The 19,234-nt window shown below is 50.7% G+C and overlaps 8 protein-coding genes across 8 annotated transcripts; 2 read left to right on the plus strand and 6 right to left on the minus strand.

The window, feature by feature from the left end:
* Positions 1-493: 493 nt before the first annotated feature.
* On the minus strand, positions 494-1,014 carry GUITHDRAFT_109038 (hypothetical protein; the record flags this gene model as incomplete). Its single annotated transcript, XM_005831915.1, has 4 exons — positions 494-588; positions 707-839; positions 890-934; positions 988-1,014. The coding sequence occupies 4 exons, from the start codon at positions 1,012-1,014 to the stop codon at positions 494-496; spliced, it is 300 nt and encodes a 99-aa protein (XP_005831972.1).
* A 976-nt stretch (positions 1,015-1,990) lies between these two features.
* GUITHDRAFT_109039 (hypothetical protein) lies at positions 1,991-2,431 on the minus strand (the record flags this gene model as incomplete). The annotated part of the gene is made up of 3 exons (XM_005831916.1): positions 1,991-2,115; positions 2,168-2,248; positions 2,317-2,431. 3 exons carry the CDS (start codon positions 2,429-2,431, stop codon positions 1,991-1,993), a joined length of 321 nt encoding a protein of 106 aa, XP_005831973.1.
* Positions 2,432-4,352: 1,921 nt separating this feature from the next.
* GUITHDRAFT_109040 (hypothetical protein) lies at positions 4,353-6,157 on the plus strand (the record flags this gene model as incomplete). The annotated part of the gene is made up of 12 exons (XM_005831917.1): positions 4,353-4,406; positions 4,453-4,557; positions 4,929-5,020; positions 5,070-5,104; positions 5,166-5,234; positions 5,323-5,368; positions 5,423-5,506; positions 5,559-5,664; positions 5,712-5,795; positions 5,842-5,922; positions 6,006-6,056; positions 6,101-6,157. 12 exons carry the CDS (start codon positions 4,353-4,355, stop codon positions 6,155-6,157), a joined length of 864 nt encoding a protein of 287 aa, XP_005831974.1.
* A 113-nt stretch (positions 6,158-6,270) lies between these two features.
* GUITHDRAFT_109041 (hypothetical protein) lies at positions 6,271-7,423 on the minus strand (the record flags this gene model as incomplete). The annotated part of the gene is made up of 11 exons (XM_005831918.1): positions 6,271-6,312; positions 6,421-6,471; positions 6,525-6,588; positions 6,640-6,713; positions 6,756-6,825; positions 6,871-6,932; positions 6,982-7,037; positions 7,089-7,153; positions 7,198-7,241; positions 7,289-7,327; positions 7,373-7,423. The coding sequence occupies 11 exons, from the start codon at positions 7,421-7,423 to the stop codon at positions 6,271-6,273; spliced, it is 618 nt and encodes a 205-aa protein (XP_005831975.1).
* Positions 7,424-7,835: 412 nt separating this feature from the next.
* GUITHDRAFT_109042 (hypothetical protein) lies at positions 7,836-10,397 on the plus strand (the record flags this gene model as incomplete). The annotated part of the gene is made up of 10 exons (XM_005831919.1): positions 7,836-8,542; positions 8,595-8,735; positions 8,888-8,958; positions 9,012-9,092; positions 9,318-9,367; positions 9,423-9,577; positions 9,642-9,821; positions 9,851-9,994; positions 10,046-10,196; positions 10,254-10,397. 10 exons carry the CDS (start codon positions 7,836-7,838, stop codon positions 10,395-10,397), a joined length of 1,824 nt encoding a protein of 607 aa, XP_005831976.1.
* A 2,485-nt stretch (positions 10,398-12,882) lies between these two features.
* On the minus strand, positions 12,883-13,903 carry GUITHDRAFT_152817 (hypothetical protein). Its single transcript, XM_005831920.1, has 7 exons — positions 13,745-13,903; positions 13,509-13,612; positions 13,466-13,479; positions 13,330-13,422; positions 13,100-13,283; positions 13,016-13,051; positions 12,883-12,968 (listed from the first exon to the last, which is right to left on the minus strand). The coding sequence occupies exons 1-7, from the start codon at positions 13,810-13,812 to the stop codon at positions 12,898-12,900; spliced, it is 570 nt and encodes a 189-aa protein (XP_005831977.1). The 5' UTR covers positions 13,813-13,903; the 3' UTR covers positions 12,883-12,897.
* Positions 13,904-15,081: 1,178 nt separating this feature from the next.
* Positions 15,082-16,103, minus strand: GUITHDRAFT_139280 (hypothetical protein; the record flags this gene model as incomplete). Its single annotated transcript, XM_005831921.1, has 3 exons — positions 15,082-15,674; positions 15,722-15,977; positions 16,044-16,103. 3 exons carry the CDS (start codon positions 16,101-16,103, stop codon positions 15,082-15,084), a joined length of 909 nt encoding a protein of 302 aa, XP_005831978.1.
* A 1,494-nt stretch (positions 16,104-17,597) lies between these two features.
* GUITHDRAFT_109044 (hypothetical protein) lies at positions 17,598-19,025 on the minus strand (the record flags this gene model as incomplete). Its single annotated transcript, XM_005831922.1, has 4 exons — positions 17,598-17,651; positions 17,704-17,746; positions 17,796-17,938; positions 18,435-19,025. The coding sequence occupies 4 exons, from the start codon at positions 19,023-19,025 to the stop codon at positions 17,598-17,600; spliced, it is 831 nt and encodes a 276-aa protein (XP_005831979.1).
* Positions 19,026-19,234: the final 209 nt, after the last annotated feature.

Below are 19,234 nucleotides of genomic sequence, written 5' to 3' on the forward strand. Positions count from 1 at the left end.
CGACGTGTGAACAACAAGCTCCTTGCATTCTCACACATCAGAACAATTGCATCTCTCTCGTCCCTATCACCTTCAGCTGCTGTGCCTTCCCAGATGCCATCGCTTCACTTGCCCGGGAAGCCTGAAAACAAGTCAGCAGCAGCAGCAGCAGCAGCAGCAGCAGCAGCAGCAGCAGCAGCAGCAGCAGCAGCAGCAGCAGCAGCAGCAGCAGCAGCAGCAGCAGCAGCAGCAGCAGCAGCAGCAGCAGCAGCAAGAAACGATTCAAGGCGACAACGAGTGGACGAGAAACGGGAGGGAGAAAGGGAAAATAAGGAACTCAAACAAGAGAAGAACATGAGCAAGAGGCAGATAAGGCGGAAGCGACGGGTGGGAGTCAGAAAGGAGGAGGGAGGGCAAGAGAAGGAGGAGAACAACCATGCGCCTCCATGAGTCTGGTAGGGGAAAACATGAAGCAGGCAGCCAGCCGCTGTAGGGGGAAGGCAAGTAGAGGATGTCAGCTTGCAGCAAGACAAGACATCATCGGGAACCTGGTGACGTAGTTGATGTCAACAATCTTAGTGACGTTCGACGTCTCACAAATTCCGTTGCCTGTCCAGATCTCAAAACAGCCTCTCTCAGCTGAGTATCTTGCTTCCAGCCTTCCCTTTTCTATCAGTGCGATCAATCACATCACATATCCTTGGAGTTCGGTACAACAATCACTGACCGGAGTTGCGCGACAAGAAGCGATCTATCGCAACATGGTCTTCTTTCGGGAATGTAGCAACGAGATCCTCCCCATCAGGTGTGATTTGCAATAAGACAGCAGGCTCCATCCCGATGCCGATCATCGATCGAACCTGCAAACTCTGTGACCAGGTGAAACTATGAGTATGCTCATGTTTGTGACCTTGAAGACAAGACCGTCTGTGATCATCTCGTCGAGAGCAAGCATCTGTGGAGGAGGTGTCAGAAGGACTTCAGAAAGCGCATGGAAGCAGTCCTCACAGCTTCCCGAGAAACGTTCATCCACATGGTACGATTTTCTCCAAGTATATTGAGGACGACGGGCAGAGGAGCGAAGTCATATCTCAAGACTCCTTCGATAATGGCATCGAAGACTATAACAATGAAAGATGTCCATTTCATCCCTCTCCCCTTCTCAGCCGCTCCCCCAGGATTGGAATATCGCGATATGATGAGAAGTAAACGCTGGAGGGGAAGTGAGAACGAATACCAACGTCCATCCCACTGACATAAATGATACCAAAAAAAACAAAAACAAAGATCACAACACATCTGGACACGTGTTCTCGATATGAAAGATTCCAAAGGCTGCGCTTTGCCAGTGCGTGTTTGGATGCAAATTAAACACCTCTATACCTCTCGTCCCTTATCTTCCTCCTCTCCCCCCTCCTCTCCCCCCTCCTCTCCCCCCTCCTCCTCTCCCCGATCCCTCATCCTCTGCCTTCCCCACCTTCCTCTCCCCCCCCCTCCTCTCTCGCATCCGCCTTCTCTCCTCCTTCCCCACCTTCGCTTCATCGTCCATCAAACTTGTCAACCGCCCGGTACCCACATCCCTCCTCGTGACCGTCTTTCTTGTACACTGAAATCAATCCGAGGATCGGATCGGGCAGTGCGGCCACGGTCAGCCCGACCGTCCCGGTCGGACGGCGCAAGGCCCGAGCCTAGGCCGCCCGCCCGGCACTGACTTGTGTCTGCCAGCAATGCCGCTGGACCACCGTGGCACCGGGTGACCACCGTCACGCGTGCCACTGGCCACCTGCGTGAATGACGGCGGCCGGGAACTTTGATTAAATGTTTACTGTGTACTACTACAACCGCGATACTGACTGTCCGTGATAATCCCAGCTTGGAAAATTCGAAAGTTTAACAAGAGATTCAATCTCCACCTCCATTCAGCAGGATCATGTTGACAGTTGATGATCATAGAATGATACAACATCTTGACAGAACAATGTCAGGTTGAAAACATTCATCAAGTCAACAACTAAATCACAAACCTTGTTTGCTCGATCGGCTTGGTTGGTGTGACTACGGGTTGTTGCAACTTGGCGACAGGAGGTTTAGGCTGGAGATGCATAATAACTTGTTGGTTCATAGGCACTTTCAGCTCTGCAATCACAGATAAGTGACTGAATTGGGTCGTCTCAGAGCTGTTCACAACCTTCAAATGTCTTGGCGTTTTCTAAGAGTTTGCCATTGTAAATCATTTTCAGATCGTTGATACTAGAAATCTTGTCCTTCTCTGCAAGAAACAGTTGAGATGAATGCCAACAGACATCAACTGCAGAAATCAGACAATCAGGATATCACCCGCAGGCCATGCTTCTATCAGCTGTGTCTTGGCTTCAGCTACACTGATGTTGCTGTTAAATGTCTTTTCGATGGTGCTTGCATCCGCAAACAAAAATTTAATCTGATACTCCATGCTGCCTGGCTTAAAAGAAGGTACCGCTGACTCCTGATCAACCCCTCCATGTCAACTCAAGAGCACATTCTGCAGCACCAAGGATCACCTAGAGATATTGGACGAGCATCGAACAGAAAAGCACTCAGGAATGACGGCGTGCAAAAGTCTTCACACTTTACAAAATGCAAGACTCCCCGCAGCGGCTGAAAAAGCAGTTAAAAAGGAAACCAAGAAACCCTTCCACATGTTCGCATTCATCTAGACATCTCAGGCTTGTTTGAGGCGAGGGAAATGAGTGCATGCATTCAAAAAATTAATATAAAGAAAGGGAGGCTTGCGTAGAGGAACGGTTGTTTGCACGGCATAGGCAACGTGATGGCTCAGTACGATGGCTGATTCATCTTTGGGCAGACTGCCAATATCAACACTGCATAAAACAACGATTGCGTTCAAGTTCACATACCGTAAATACATTTGAATTTTCAAACAAAGTATAGAAACGCAATGAGAAACCGAGTGCCGATGAAGAAAGTGGAGAATCAGAAACAGTGCAACACATAAATTTTCATATCTAGCCAGTAGGATCAAACAGAAAGAATGAGTTATTCGATGACACTGTTCAAATTCTTAGGTGAATAAGATAGAAATATAGATGCTTTGAAAGATCAGGGTGTGATTGACCGAGAAGGCTACCAATCGAGATCAAGATGGTGCGAATGAAAACGAGAAAGCGAACGCTGATATCATCGCAAGTAGTCTACCCAAACAAGCATGCTTTCTGCATAGAAGGAGATACGGCGAAAGCAACATTATAGAAGACATGGAGACACGCAGGCGGGGCAGGAGCTGCCATGGGAATTGGACATTGAGTAAAGGACATTATAATCGTGCATCAAGGAACAGCGGAGGGAGCGGGTTGAGGAAGCGGAAGGGCGTGGGGTGGGTACTCCTTACACAAACGCGGGTGGGTTAAAGCTGTTGGGGAAGAGAATATGGGGGTGGGGGTTGTCCTTTTGTTCGAAGGGAGGGGTATAATAATGACTGGAAGTTCTTGAAAACGTGCTGAGGGTAGTCCTTTGAAGATAAGGATTTCACAGGGGTAGGGTAGGGTAGAAGTCAAGATGAGGGGAGTATGAATCGAAGGGGTGGGGGTGGTACAAAGGGTACCGCTCACCCCTGCGTCGGAGCGAGGTTGAAATGTTCTATATGGTAGGGTAGGTACCTTGCAAAGGGTGGGTTCAAGGTGATTGAACTAGGGGTAGTGACAGACATTTTCAATACCCCGGGTGGCAATCTATGAGTTGGTGATATCAGGGGGGTGGGGGGTACGAATGGAACTTCCGATGGTGGGTGGATGACCCTACTTGTGGTCGTTACCAGACGTTACATCAATTCACCTCCGGGCCCCGCCGAACTGGAGATGTGCCGGGTTGAGTATTACTCATTTCAATGCAGCATGGGCGCGCCTCGGTTAGAAGCCCCGACAGAAAAGTGATGCAAGCGCAGCGCATTACGAGCATGAAGTACGAACGCGAGCCGATTCATCGTCTTGGTGCTTCGATATGCATGTTTGTTGAAGAGTCGCGCTTTGATCCATTGTTTGAAGTGCAAATGGAAGCATGGTGAAGTGCTTCACAATCGCGGCAGGCAGGCAGGCAGGCAGGCAGGCAGGCAGGCAGGCAGGCAGGCAGGCAGGCAGGCAGGCATGGAAACTTGGAATGAAAGGGGAGGAAATGAATACAAAGTAAGCGAGCGATGTAAGTGAGCGACACCAGAAGCAGAGAGGGAGAAAGGGAGATTCAGAAAGTTTGTGCTTGTACTGATGAGCTTGTTTGGTACCGACAGAAATGGAACTTTGCGGATGCAAGGATTATGTGGATCAGATGGACGGAATAATTCCAGTTGATCGCATTTCGACATTGATATCCATCCAACAGTAATGACTGACTTGAAGCAATCGATCGGAGATATGAAGAAGCTAAGTAGAACAAAGGTGAAACATTCCTTAGGTCCCTCCCATCTTGACAAGTGTGAGGAAGGTTGTGGAGAATCTTTGCCTCTTGGATCAATACGAGCTTTCGTTGGCATTGATGGAATTGAAGAGAGCTCTTCAGTGCGACCAAGATAGGTTGGCAGCGTATGAGGTGCCTTGCGCAAATTCACAAGATGGTCGCCTCGAACTGAAGAGTTTGTAGATTTTGGCAGCAGCAGTGAAAGATGAAGTAGCGAGAAACAAATTATTTCTAAGCCAAATAGACCAAGAAGGGACTCTCCTTGATTTTCTGCAACTTTCATGTAGCTGTCAAGCATCAGGTACATCTCGCCAGATTGTTGCTTTGAAACGTTTCATGAATTTCAGCAGAAATTCTCTATGGGAGATTTGAACAGGAAGATTCCAAATCATTTAGCAAGTTTCAGGAGATATGTAAGGCATTGTATCGGGTGATGAAAAACACATTTGCTTTCTCCGTATCGACCACCTCTGTTCCTGACTCATTCTTTTGAACAATGCTAGTTGTATGAGATGAATCAAACTATCAAGCATACATTAGAATTGCCCCTTTCTGGTCAATATGCACATGTGCGGATTAAGATCCACGAAGATAGGTATGTTGCTCTTAAAGAAGATCTCATGCAAGTAATGGAATGTGCTCAGGTCTTACGGGAGTCAGCCTACATGCAAAGGAGATGGTATGACGACTGTCGATCTGTCTGACGTTAGAGCTGGACGGTTCACTTGCTGTCATGTCAGGCACTTTAAAGACTGGAGGTGTAGTCTGGGACGCTGCCTACTGTCTTGTGGACCTTATCTCGCAGCTAGGTAAGAGTGTGTCTACCGTCCTTGTTGGTGTTTGCTGCTTGCCCGATGTCTGCAGCTGAAGTTACTTTTCCGCTGACATCTCGATTAGGGATGGAGAGCTTTCGAGGGAGAAGAGTGCTAGAGTTGGGTGCGGGGTAAGGCAGACGATCAAGACACGAGAGCATCTGTCTCGATGACCTCGCACGTAGCTGCGGATTCGTGGGGCTGGCAGCGGCTTCGCTTGGTGCCATTGTCACCTTGACGGATAGATCCGATCATCTCGAAAACTTGTCGTGAGCTGACGTAGCACGAACGATATCACGGCCATGCTGACAGGTGCCGCAGCAAGAATGCTGATCTCAACACAAGTATGGAGAATGTTGTTGATGTAGCTGCGCTTGACTGGGACGACCGAGAGGCCGCAAGACGTTTCTCGGAACCTTTCGACTGGGTGAGAGGAGACGAAGTTGATGTTTGGGAATGACATGGGGGAACAAGATCCTGGCATCTGACGTCGTCTACGAGCAAGACAGTCATTCTTCTCTGAGAGATTTGCTTCACTCGCTCGTTGGACATGAGACGGTGGTTCGCTGCATTACGGGAGACTTCAGATCTGACATTTCACCAGATTGTCCTTATATCCTACGAATCGAGAACTGAGAAGCATGACGCGTTCTTTACCTCGCTCGAACGAGATCCTGCGTTTCATGTAAGGCAGATGAACAAATCTTGTTTTTCAAGACCGAGATGGTATGTAAGCATACGTCAAGCTCTCTTGATGTTTCTTGTCAGGACGGAAGAGACCCAGGACTTGAGGATTTATGCCATCGCGCCTGCGAGCCTGTGAGCCGCGAGGCTGAGAGGTTTTGTTGTGACTTGAGATGCAGGACGTGTGCATCCTCGCACCAGATGTCGTTGAAGACGCTGCAACACTGGAGAGATGAGCTGCATGGTGGACATGAACGTGCAAGAAAGAATTCAAGCGAGGCAGATGATGATGTAAATTTTCAAGAACCAGCTTAGCAGCGAGATCTATTGAAATGTATTTTATGGATTCTTATAATGTCTCGACGACAGAGCAAATTTCATGGATTGTGCCCTATCAAACATCACAGCAGAAATCAGTGAAACGTTCGAACAGAATTCAGCAAGACATTCAAACTAGCAAGAAGAGAGGTAAAGGGAAATTCATCTGCAGCACGCTCACCGCGAACTCCTCGAATTGCGAGATCGTCAACTCCAAACTGTGACTCGAGACCTGAGACAGAACGTTGAGTGAACCCAGGACAAGCTCGTGCCCTCCCTCAAGACCTGAAAGTTCTCGTCTGAAACAAGAAAATGAAGCACCACAACTGGTGTATTCAGAGCAGCACAACTGCAGTAGCAACCGGCGTCATCCCACCTAGAATCGACGCTCACTCAAGACCTGCTGCTCTCCGATGCAAAGCTCAACTTCCAGTCAAACTTGACCAGCTTGCCGAGGGAGAGGAACGACTTGACCTGCGCAACTCAACACAAGCTCGCACTGGGGTGAGGAATCACCTTGTCCGATGAGACCAGCAGCGCATGTTTCTGTTCGAACACCCTCGTCAAGATCGCGCTTGCGTCTTGGCTGAAGACACGTGAGGCTCAGTCTCGACAGGGAAGCACAAGACACCTCAGGTCACAACGAGCGACAAGTGCAGTTCGGAAAACTTCCGGCGAAGCAAGCTTGGCGGCCTTGCGGTTGTTTCGTCATGGCGACAAACCTTTGATGCAGCGCACTTACCGCATCTCTGTAGATGTACAAGAGCGCGTTGATCGCGTGGTTCGCTCGCTTCACACCTTCTGCTACGTCACTAGGACGCAAACACTAGTTAAGGTTGCCTTCTGGACCCTGCATGACAAGCTCCTGCTGCTCGGGATCCGCGACAATCTCCGCGGCTAAGGCGCTTGATGACCTTCGCAAGATGTAAGGGGATCGGATCTACCACACGGCACGTACAAAGATCCTTTCTTCTGTAGGACGATACTGCAGATCTCATTCGCCTGCCAAGTTGTCAACAGCATCCACCATCAGCCGCTGCGCGCTCAACCAATCTTTCGAGACTTCTCTTCGGCATCGCATCTAGAATCTTAGCGAAGTGTTAATAGATCAGGCGCTGAGAGAAACAAGCTACCTTGGACGCGGATGCAAGTCCCTCAGGGGCATTAGAGAGGAAACCTTCCATCTTGATCCTACTCCCAGGTAGAACTCGCCTCCTCTCGCGTTACAGGGAGATCCTTCCAGCGGTCTTCTCCTGCTCACGACGTCGCTGCTGTCTGATGTTGAACTCTTGTCCTCCTCCTGTTCTCTTCTCACTCCCTCTCTCCCATGTGCTCCTTCCCCCTACTGCCTTGCGCCAGTCAGCACCTGGATTGCCCCTCATCCCCGCTCAGGTACTGCTCCTCAAAAATCACTCAAAAATGCTCCGAAAGTACCTCGACGATCGGGGAGGAATGGTAGTTGGAGGGAAAGAGAAGGAGCAGGAGGAGCAGGAGGAGCAGGAGGAGCAGGAGGGGGGGGAGTTGCTGCTGGAGGAAGGGCATTGAAGTCTTCTGTTCTTCCCTGAGTGAACTGAAGCTGAGTAAGACACAAGAGGAATGAAATCCTATCTGATATTCGGCGTTCTGCTCATCGTGAGCCAGGCGGTGAGGGGAGAGAGTCAGAGGATATCCGAGTTCCTTGAAGGGAGTGACGGATGGAGGATTTTCAATGCTCTCCCCGATGCGGGCGTTGCAGCAGGACAGGTCACGGTGAACAGCAACAATAACCCATCGTACCTGATCTTGTCCAACGATGTCGTGTTCCAACTGAATGCTATGAAGAACGTGAGCTCGAGCTTGGGACTGAACATGACGATCAAGATCCCTCAACTGTGCATGGCGGGCGACATCGACTGCAAAGTAATACTGACTCTCCTTGGGGAAAGATGCAGCATCAGTACGCAGCTTGCGGCGACTTCACAGGTCTCGTCGAGTCTGGTGGACTTGCTATGGTATGCGAGTGCGGGGAGGGATGTGGCAGCGTCTTCGTGGACCGTCTGCTCCATGCTCCTTGCTCCCTACGGCTACTGTACAGAGCAGGATGCTCCTTCTGCCATGAGGGCAGTAATGGGGACTCTGAGACAGGTAGTGCTTTCAGTGGAGGTCAGATGCCGATACCTCTGCGAATCGATGTCGTTCGACTTCAAGCTCGACAGTGTTGCTGTTGCTGCTCAGATCGAAGGGAACAGGATGAGCTCAACCAGGGATCGCTTTCCCAACATCGTCGGCCACCTTACGCTGACAAGTTTTCCTGCACTCTCAAGGTACGGAGGGAAAGAGGTAGCCGCGGCGATAGTGATGACACTGTATTCCAAGGTGCCGGGATGTGCGGATATCGTCGTGCATCTGGGACTCTTGCGATGCCAGTATGCAGCACTTGCTTGAAGCGAGCTGCGAAGGGCCGTACGGCATGACAGGAGCACATTGTTGGAGCCAGCCCTTCCTGATGCGTTACAGGTGACGTCTTGGAGATCTTTGACTTGTGTGTTGTCGTGTTGGTGTGATATGGTGGTGTGTTGCTGTCAGAACATCAGCTCTTACATCAAGTCATGCCTGCTGCTATCTTTCTAGCCCTCCATCGCCACGCTTGCTCATACTACCTTGTGCAGACTGCAGATGGTTGGCTTCAAGCTCCAAGAAGCGACGCAGACAGACATTGGTTGCTTTCAGGGCTCATCTTGTGCGGACTGAGATGATGTTGTGGGAGATGTTTTGACTCTCTTGTCTTCTCAGGTATCGAGCAAATTCCTCTTGACGTCAGCAATGGAGTTGCGATCTCGGCAGAACCGATGAGGAGTGTGTGGTATTGGGCAGGTGAGCTGTTTGTTCGAAGTTGTTTGTGACATCAGAGGGTGTCTTCTTGCGTTTGAAATTTACAAGCGCATTCTCTGTATGTGTGTGATGATGATAACATCATTTCTTCTTGAAACCTTGGAATCATTGTAACTTTCTCGGCAGCTCCCGCCAGTTGGTTGTTTGAGGAGCGATGTACAATCATTGGTTCTAGTACTCTGAGAGCAATGATTTGATTCATCGCAGATGACGAGAATGGAAATGTCATGTACGAGGGGACATCGCTTCTCGATCGTGTGCTTCAAGTTTGTTGACGTCTTCACATGATTGCAAGGTTGACGGCGTGATCAGGTTGAAATCTGCAACGAGCACGACCTCGTCTCGAGAAAGATTGAGAATCATACGGGAGATGTTGTTGTTGTCGGAAGAGATGGAAAATGCATCTCGTTTGACTATTCCGACACACCTGGTGAGGAAAATCAAACAGCAAGACTCGGGGAGAATGTGTTTGAAGGGAGAGATGAACGGGAAGAGAAAGACTTAGTAGAGAGATGGAAGGGGGTGCCGCAGGGACAAGGACGAGAAGCGAGACGAGGAAGAGGACGGGAACTTGGACGGGAAGGACGAGGACGAGGACCAGGAGAGGGACGGGAAGGACCAGGACCGGGAGAAGGACCAGGAGAAGGACGGGAAGGACAAGGACGAGGACCAGGAGAAGGACGGGAAGGACGAGGACGAGGAGCCGAAGAGGTTGGGGATGCTGACTGATTGCCATGAAGGTCCATCGATGCAGATCTTCTCGGTCCCGCTGGACGCGAGCGGGTCATGGTGGGACAGATCAAGAGCGTGTTGAGCTCTAAAGCAAGTGACAGGAAATCTTGTGGCAAGACAAGGACGGCAGCACCTTCTCCCGATGTCGTCAGGTATTGTTGTTGTTGTGCTCTCTACAAGTTTTGATTGTGATACTTGCTCAGAGTCTTGGGGAACCCGAGCTGGATCTTCCTGAGAGGCGCTTTCTATGAGAGGAGGAGCAACGAGGACGAGGATGTGAGATTTGATAGCGGGAAAGGTTTTCTGGTCGGGACAAGACTGGGATCTGTGGCTATCTTGGATTCTTTCATCAATGTATGCTTGCAATCACGAAAGATGTTTTGCTGCAAACATCCTTGATTCGCTCGGCAGGTTAAGAATGTTTTCCCTCATCTGGGACCTAACTCAGGAGGGACGAGGGTTGTGATCGAAGGAGAGATCGCAAAGATGAACGCAAACCTGAAAGACTACAAATGCTCGTGGCAGTTTGCGGATAAGGTGAAAGAGAAATATTGACATATTTTTCTGTGCTAAGCGTCTTGACCTGCCTCGATTCCTGTCTTTTATTGCGTCTTTCTACATCTTGCATCGTTGCTTCATTGAAGTTTTCCTGCCAATCTATCTCTCAAACTTTCCCTCACTCTGACTGCTCCAGTTGTCGTCTACAAAATTTGCTCCTCTCACCATTGTCAACAACACATTCGCCACCTGTATCACTCCTTGGACTCGTCTGACAGGTTCTCAGTCTTTCTCCTCTATGTCTTTCTTTTCCATCCTTGTCGTTGACATTGTTCCCCACATTTCACCTTCCTCTTCTCTTCATCTCATCATCTCAACCGCCTTCACTTCTTTCATCCCCCCTTCATTGCAGGTGTGAGTAAATTCGCAATCTCGAGCCTGATCAACAACCTCCCGTACTTTGTGAGCCCAATTGTCGATCTTGTTTGCGAACTTTGACATGCACACTGACAGGTCACTATACTCCCTGATTTCACCTTCTACACTCAACCTCTCCTTTTCGCCATTCAACCACAACAGGTCCGGCTGGAAACACCTTTGAAACTCACCATCACTTCCTCGAATCCTCTTTCACACTCATTACCATCACTCTCAGGTGGAATCTTCCCTCTCTGCAAACATAACGCTGCTGGGACGTGGATTCCTGACGTCTTCGTCGGCCCTCTGTCAGTTTGAAGTCACATGTCAAGTGGACCAACAGTCTTTCATGCCGTACCGTCTGACAAGTCCAGCAACCTTTGAACCACGGATAGATCGATGGAGCCAGACTCTCCCGCAGGACGTGGATCCTTCAGAGCTCTCCTTGTACATTTGCATCCTCCCTCTCCCTCTTCCTCTGCCCTCCTCTCTCGCTTCTCCTCCTCCCTCCACTCCCTCCTCTCCCTCCACTCCCGCTTCATTTCCCTGCAACGGCTCTGCCATCGTGTCCCTCGCCATGAACGGCGCTGATTTCTTCCTGTCTGCCGCGGATTGCCCGCTCGACGGCCATGCGGGGACTGGTTGCCTGGTTCGGCTCTACACCGACAGGTCGAGGAGCCAACTCGCTCCTGCACAGTCAGGTGGCTCCTGAAGTTTGAAACAGACGAGAAGACTGTGACATGTTGTGTTAGGAACATCTGCTGATGTTGCTGGGTGGGTCATGGCAGGCCTCCTTGGCTACATCTTGCTGGGGAGAATGACCGTCCATCTGTTTGTTCATCGTCGTCAGGTTGGTCCTTTTGCGAGTTCTCCTCGATGAGAGTAGGAGAAGCGACGCGTGAGAGACGCTCTGTTGAAGATGTTAAGGATCTTGTTGCATCCCGCTTGACAAACCAGACCTCCTCTTCTCTCATCCTCTTCTCTCATCTTCCGGCATTCTGAGAATTTGTCTGACAATGTGAACTGCAGCATCGCGTGAAAGTTGGAGCAGCGGAACCATACAGCTTGCTAGAAGCTTATGTACGTGTCTACAAACCGAGAAATGATGATGATGAGAAGGAGGAAGAGGAGGAGGAGGAGGAGAAGGAGATAGTTGTGATGGAGTTTTGGAGTAAGACAGCAGGCAGGATGTAATGATGACAACGACGTGGAGATGAAGCTGGGATTTGGGGGGAACATGAGAAGGAGGGTCAAGCGAATGATTCACGTTGTCTTTTAATCTTTAGGTCCTCTGGCTCTTCTTTGGTATTCTAGGAGCACACAGGTTCTATACTCACCTTCCTCCTCTCGTCTCCCTCCTTCCTTCTCTTTCCCCCACTCGTTTCCCCCAATCTTGTTGTCCTCCCTCCCTCCCCCTCCCTACCTTGTTGTCCTCCCTCCCTCCCCATCACTTCCTCGTCCTCGTATCCTTGTCCTCGGCTCTACCCTGCCTGATGCTTCACTTGGCATCAGAGAGTACTGTGGAGACTTTCGCCTCCACGTCATCATGTTTGCCTGCACGGGTGGAGGAGGAGGCTTCCTGCTGATCCGCGACCTTCTCACTCTCCCCAAGAAGATCGAGACATGCAACAGGTGACGGAAGAGGGTCGAGTCCGAGCATGCCAACCTTGTGGACAGGAGGAGAGACACGGCAGGCAACGTCAACACGCATGAGATACTCATGGCATGCGAACTTGCTTCCTGTTCCTCAGGCTGAGCTTCCTCTAGGACGACAAGAGCACCTGCTCTCTCCATGGAAGCTACGTCCCTCCTTCCGTCGAGTCAGAGCAAGGCAAGGCAGCGAGCATCCCTTGGTGCTGCTGCCAGCCATGAACATGACTGAGTCGCAGAGTTGGGTGGCATCGAGCTTGCAACTCGAGGAGGAGGAGGGAGGCGGAGAAGCTCTGCGCGCAAGGGATCGCTCGTTGACTGGGTCAAGGGCTCTCAAAGAGGAACAGAAGTTGAGCTGGCGAATTTGACGGACAGCGCGCAGGAGGTGCACGAAGGAGGGGAGGAGTGGGAGGTGCATGAGCCTCCGGTAAAGAGGAAGGAGGAGGAGGAGGAGGAGGAGGCAGGAGCAGCATGATATTGTAACTCTAATTTATTCACTCGTCTCCATCTTGACAACAGGAGCGCTAGTCTGCTCCTCTCCTGACTTTGCCGCATCATTCCCTTCCACTGCAAGGTCAGAGGGGACAGGAGGCCAGCATCATTCTTACCCGCTGCTTCCGGCACGCTCTTGTCTCCCGCTCCATCTGCAACGGCAACTGTCATCGCAGAGGACGGCAAGAAAGATCGCGGACCCATCTCTTCAGCCTTCACCAGAGGCTGCGCTGCGAGCTCGGGACGAGGTCGGGGCAACCACAACTCGCAGGAGGCGAGGCTTTCACCCTGTCCGCTCCGATCGCACACATCCACCATGGCGCACTGGACGTGCCCAAGGAGGTCCTTGACCCGAGCCCGCTCCTCCCGGATGGCATTCCCGGCCTGCACGGGCAGCGCATCAGCAAGGGAGCGGGAGGAGAATAGTCACCTCTTTGTTTTCACGTATGAGCTCTTCCAGCACAGCCAGCTGCTCCTGCTCTCCTACATCGTCGGCTGGCAGTGTTCCAAGAAGCTGCTCCACCTTGCATGCCCTTAGCCTCTTCCCGCCTCCCTCCCTCGGTCACCTGGACGTTGAGCGCTACGATGGCATGCGCGCTGTTTTGGCACGTTCAAGAAGACTTTCCTTCGTCTCCTCGAACGGCGGCTTGCTCGGCGCCTCGTGAACTTCCTCCCCAGATAGCGCTTCAGGTGGAGCACAGAGCTGAAAGTACCTGAAGCGGAGGAACGAAGGTTACGGAGGGCGAGGCAGCGAAGGTTGTGGGAGACGGAGACGGAGACGGAGAGGGGGAGGGGGAGGGGGAGGTAGTGAGGGGAGGGGAGGGAGGCAGGAGGAAAGCAGTCACCTTGCTTCATGTGCAAATCTGTGTGTGATGTCGTTGAGTTTCTCTTGCAGCTGGTTGTACACGTCCATGATATGCGACAAACTCTAGGAGCTAGGAGTGAATTTCTGTCAACGCGAAGCAGCAGCAGGGCTTTGTCAATGCTCCATGGTGATTCAACCTGAGACAGGGAGTTAAGACAAAGAGTGACGATGAAAATGGATGGAGCGATTTCAAGCAATCTAGGAATAAGTTGTTGGGAAGCCGAATGTTGTTCGTATCGGACACCATCATATCAACAAACTTCTCGCTGTCCACACGGCCAAAGAGACTGAGGTTGTTCGATCGAAAACGAATTATTTCCCTTTTAAGTAGACACCTACTTTCCTAGTGCTCATTGTTCCTTTTCTACATTTATGACCCATATCCCCAATCTATTCTAATGATACCATCATTGCCATCTTGGCTTCTTCCATTAATTCTACTTGATCCTCCACGTTCCCATGGTTCAATCTACATCTCCTCCCTCAAGCTCTCTCCTTACCCGTCCTCCTGACCACTCCTCATCATCGGTCATTTTACACTTCCACAGTATCAAGTTGCCCTATCTGCTATTCCATCCGTGATATCCCTCATCTTTCCCTGGACACTACTCTGCCTCTACCATCGCCGTCGGTCTCTCTCGAATTTCCCACCCTCTCCCCGTCCTCCTCTCCCTCACCTCCTCACCTCCTCACCTTCTCCCCTTCTCCCCTTCTCCTCCCATGTTTCTCCCCGTCTCTCTGCTCTCCTCTCCTTCATCCTTGCCCTTCCTTCACTCTCATTCTCCCTCCTCATTCTCCCTCGCCCTCGCAATTCTGCATAACCCCCTCTCTCCCCGCCCTTCTTGAACAGTTACACATCGTGATGGAGCCGTTACATCCCGGCACTCATCAGGGAAATTTGATTGCCGGGTCACTACCGTACCGTAGTACGGTACCGTACTGCCGGGCCGCCCGGCCGCGGCCCGGCCGCCGGGCAAGTCCGACTGAGCCTCGGAGTTGCGCACGGCGGCCCACCGTCGTGCCGGGCCGGGTTCAATGTGCTCAGACTAGTGACTGAGTCGGCCCAGAGTGGCAACTGGAAGAGAACTTCAACCGGAGCGCGGCCGGGCCGCCCGGCTGTGGCCGCATCGCCGGGATATCCTACCGTGACTGATACCGTACCATAGACGGTCCGATCATCGCCACTGGCCCTTTCCGATCACAGAACTTGGAAGCTGAGCCTGCTTCACATTGTAACATGTCAACATTATTTACTAAATGCCTCAGTCATGCGGATCGTCCCACCAAAAACCGTGACTGCCAGGCACTGTTTGTGATTCAGCACGGCAGAATGATGTTAATGGCACAAATTTGACAGCCTACTTCACAAAATTCCTGAACCATTGGGAAATAAACATCATTGTCTTCAGTCTCTCCTGTGTAGTCTTTGGGACTCTGGATATTGACGTTGCTTTCTGCCTCCGGCCATTCTGCCTTCGCTTCACAAAGTTGGATGCGGTGACTCGGGTTAGTGTTCTCCTCATGAGCAGTTCTTTGGCATGTCCCTTGGTTCAGTGTTGTGTATTCCGACGCGCAATGCTGTCTGTGATTCTGGCAGTGACGGTCCGATTTGGGTATCGAGGATGATGATGGTAGGAATGAACGATCCTGGTCCTGACCTTGCTCACATCCAGAATCACAATCAGAGTTCATTCCGATTTCCGACGACTTCGAAGCCAAGGCTTGCACGCATACCTCTTCCCATGCATCGTGAAAGCGCTGGCACACGAGCAGTAATTTTGCCTTTAGCGTCGAAGGTTCTTGCAAAGGAAAGAAGCCTTTCAGAGTTTCCCATCCTGCATCTAGCAGCTTCAAATCATTGCAATCTCGAGGATTCAGCCATCGCTTGCCCACAAAGAAATATTTGATTCCTACTCAAAATCAGTTTTCAGAAGACAAGAACAATCCAACGAGACACCTGGAGCATGTTTGCTCTGGGAATTTTCAACATCCTCTAAGAATGGGCTTCTTGATCTTGCCTTTGGGAAACCATTCTGCTCCAGACACTTGTTGTATTCCACCACCGTGAGGCCTCTCCTGCCCACTTGGTTGCATTCATTCCTTATGGCTGATGGCATGAATAGAGACAGCGCCTTGAAGAGAGACAACTTCCCGGTTCGGTCAACAGTGCAGGACGATCGAAACTTGCTCTCGTCATGCACGTCTGCCGTCACCTGTACAACAGAGCATGGTGAGCTCGGCAAAGAGATTCAGCTATAAGCTTGCAATCAGGCACTTACAGCTCGAGCAAACAGGATCCCGAGGCTCTTGTTTGCGTAGGAAGCTCTTGCCCGTCCCATTGCGCAGTCTTTGCGGCTCCCGTTGAAAAAGTTGGTAGACGAACTTACCACAGACGGAAGTCACCCTTCTGTTTACTTCCGACGTAATAAGTAAAGTTTGTATTGGTTTGGCCCCGGACCTACTAGGCTGGTCACTGATACACCGTCAAGATATGCAGCTGATGCCGTGATATCTACAACTTTAGATATCAACTTGCTTTTTTACTCATGGGTGATGACTGAAGCTTTGTATCCGAGCGGATTACCGGGCCGGGGCCTGATAATCTCATTCACCCTGACCCGTTCAACGGTTGGCAGGCCGCCATGGTTCAACCGGGTCGGACTCGGGCCCCGCCGGGTCGGACTCCGGGGCACCGCGGTGTCGGACTCCCGGAGGGGCCGCTCTCCGCCGGGCGCCCGGGCGGGCAACCGTCACCGTGACGGTGACTTGAACCGGGTCGGACCGGTGAGTACGGTCACCCGGGGCCGGGCTGTGCCAACCGTCGGGGGGGCGGCGCCTGGCCCCGTGGCGGCCGGGCGGGTGGCCACTGGCCGGTCCTCAGTGCAGTGCCACGGTGCGACCAGCCCGGCCCCGGGGTCACGGGGCAGCCCGGCCCGCCGGGAGGGGGCCCGGCACGGGGGGGGCGCGGGGCGGCCCGCCGGTCCTACGGTGACCGTCCGACGGTCTCGGACCGGGCCGTGCAGGCAAATTACTGTCACTCTGAGTCTTTACTCAAAGTTAAGTTAAAAACCCTCTGAGTCAGCTGTTGCTGTCACCTGAGGCAGACCTGAAGTTTGCTTCGATTTGTTGGGATTGGGTGGGGTAGTGTGCCATGGTATGGTGGGGAAGTGGAGACAATAGGGTCAGGGGGGTTGTTAGTAGGGTTTGGATGATAAGCAGTGGGACGAGAAAATAAGGTGAGGTGAGGTGGGGTGTGCAGGCACTACAGCCAAGGGGGTGGAAATGAAGGGGTGGGGTGCTATATACCTGAAGCGAAAGCTGCCGAGGGTTGTGACTCCAGGCGCCATGGCAACGGTGATCTTTCCTGATGGCACTATAGCGGTAGCAGTAAGCGAACATGCAATGGGAGCTGCAAAAGATCAAGAGCGAACCCAGCAAAGTTTGAATGCTAAGGTGCCAGAACCCTCGATAACTTACTCTTTGGAGTCTGTTGATGCGATTCATTGTGAACCGATATCAGTTGGATCAATTACATGCGAAAGCATGACAGTCCCAACAATTCATGTGGAGAGCATTATATCAACCGATGTCAGATCGACCGATGTGAGATCTGAGGTGGTCAGAAGTATCAGAAGTGATTAATGCTTGAACTATAAGAATGGCCTGCATCGCACGGCCTACAGCGCTTGCATTTGATGTAAATTTTGCAAAATACATGTCTTTTTACTGTGGCACGTGTCATACAGACTGTTTGATAAGAGGATGATTAGATATTCGAAGAGAATGTGGTGTGAAACAAATAAAACAAACTTGACGATCATATCAACCTGCTTTTACTTCCACATGTCAACCGAGCCATCTTGTCGAGCTACAAGCAGGCAAGAAGCCTTTTGAAGTTGAGGTCAGATTCTTTGGTTCACAAAACTGCAAAGTTCATACCTTCTCCGAAAATGCCAGCGAGGAGATGGGAGAATTCTTCTCACTGTGAACGGGGATGGTCAGAGGAAAGATGGTGAACAAGTTAGAAATACTGCAGGCCAAATAGCGCCACCATAGATGCATTCTGTCCATTCCAAAGCCCAATCACGCCATTCGTGCAAGCTATTGCAGTGTAAATGCCATCACATGACATTGATACTGCCTTGGTATTGACTGCTTTGTATGATTCTGCCTTCTAGATTATCATTAGTTAAGGAATAACCAAATGTTGCAATGCTTACTTCTCCCAATCCGTTCGGTTGATATAGAAGGAAGTTCCTCAATATTTCAATGACTCCAGTGCCTTTTTGGAGCCTCAATACAATGCATATCGTGGGTTGGTTTCGATTTGATTCTTCACACGTATCCAAGGTGAATTTAGATAATTGTGAAACCCAAGCCGCAGATTCGCGGCTGTGAAGTCCGTCTTTACTGTCCCTCTTGTAACCTCTGCAGCGCGAGCAATCCAGGCTGATTGACATGAAGACGTCATTTTCCTGTTCTGGGTTCTGAGTCGCAGAGTTTTCTCGAAAGATGAAGCTCGGTAACAATTCGACAGTCTGGAAATCAGAAAGCGGATTGCATATCTGAGTTTTCGGTATGCAGTGTAACAGTTGTCTTGCAACAAAGTCCCAAAGGATGATCTGATGATGCATATTACACAAAAACGATAATGCGAAGGTCGTACTCACCGCATTGTCAAACATCCCGCATGCCAAGGAGTTCACTTGTCTATTGGCCGCAAGGTGTTTCAGTTTCCCAAATCCATGGGCAGGTGGTAATACATGGCATGCAATTTGCTCCATTTCCATGGGTTTTGACGAATCATTCTCAAGAGTCTCCTCATGTTTCGCCCTCTTTGCCGTCTGCGATATCACACACCTGGAATCTTCCGAACAGACCCGGAAACGATACTCCAACAATACAATATTTCCCTCTGGTTCTGACGCCAGAAAGCATAGGTTTTCCGTGCTGCTCAGGGATTCCACTATGCATATGCCACCTACTTGTTGCCACATCTGAACAGCAATGGGAAGCTCAAGATCAATCAAATCATCGCAGAGTGATACATATGAAGTGGAGGAAGATGATTTCTTTCGAATGATAATGGCCTTTACAAAAATATTAGGCTCCACCTGGGACAAGATACCATTTTTGCCCTTGCGCTTTGGCTTTCCTCGGAAATTTCCTGTGAGCAGCACAAACCCATTCGAGAAATCCATGTGAGCAAAGGAGAACCGAATTTGGTTTGGATGCATGGCGTGTTCAGAAATCTTCTCCATGTCTTTTTTCGTGTCATTTAGATACCATACTTGCACGGATTCCTTTGTGCAACATGCAAACAATAACGACGAGTACGGATCGATCTTGATGTGCAATGAGTTCTTACCGGGCAATTGAAGTGCTCTCGTGGTCTTCGTAAGGGGATTTCCCTTCGAGATTCTTCTGCTCATCATTTCAAATCAATCTCTCAGTTGAATTATACCCTCTT

The sequence above is a fragment of the Guillardia theta genome (assembly GCF_000315625.1).
Source record: "Guillardia theta CCMP2712 unplaced genomic scaffold GUITHscaffold_37, whole genome shotgun sequence".
Taxonomy (NCBI): domain Eukaryota; class Cryptophyceae; order Pyrenomonadales; family Geminigeraceae; genus Guillardia; species Guillardia theta.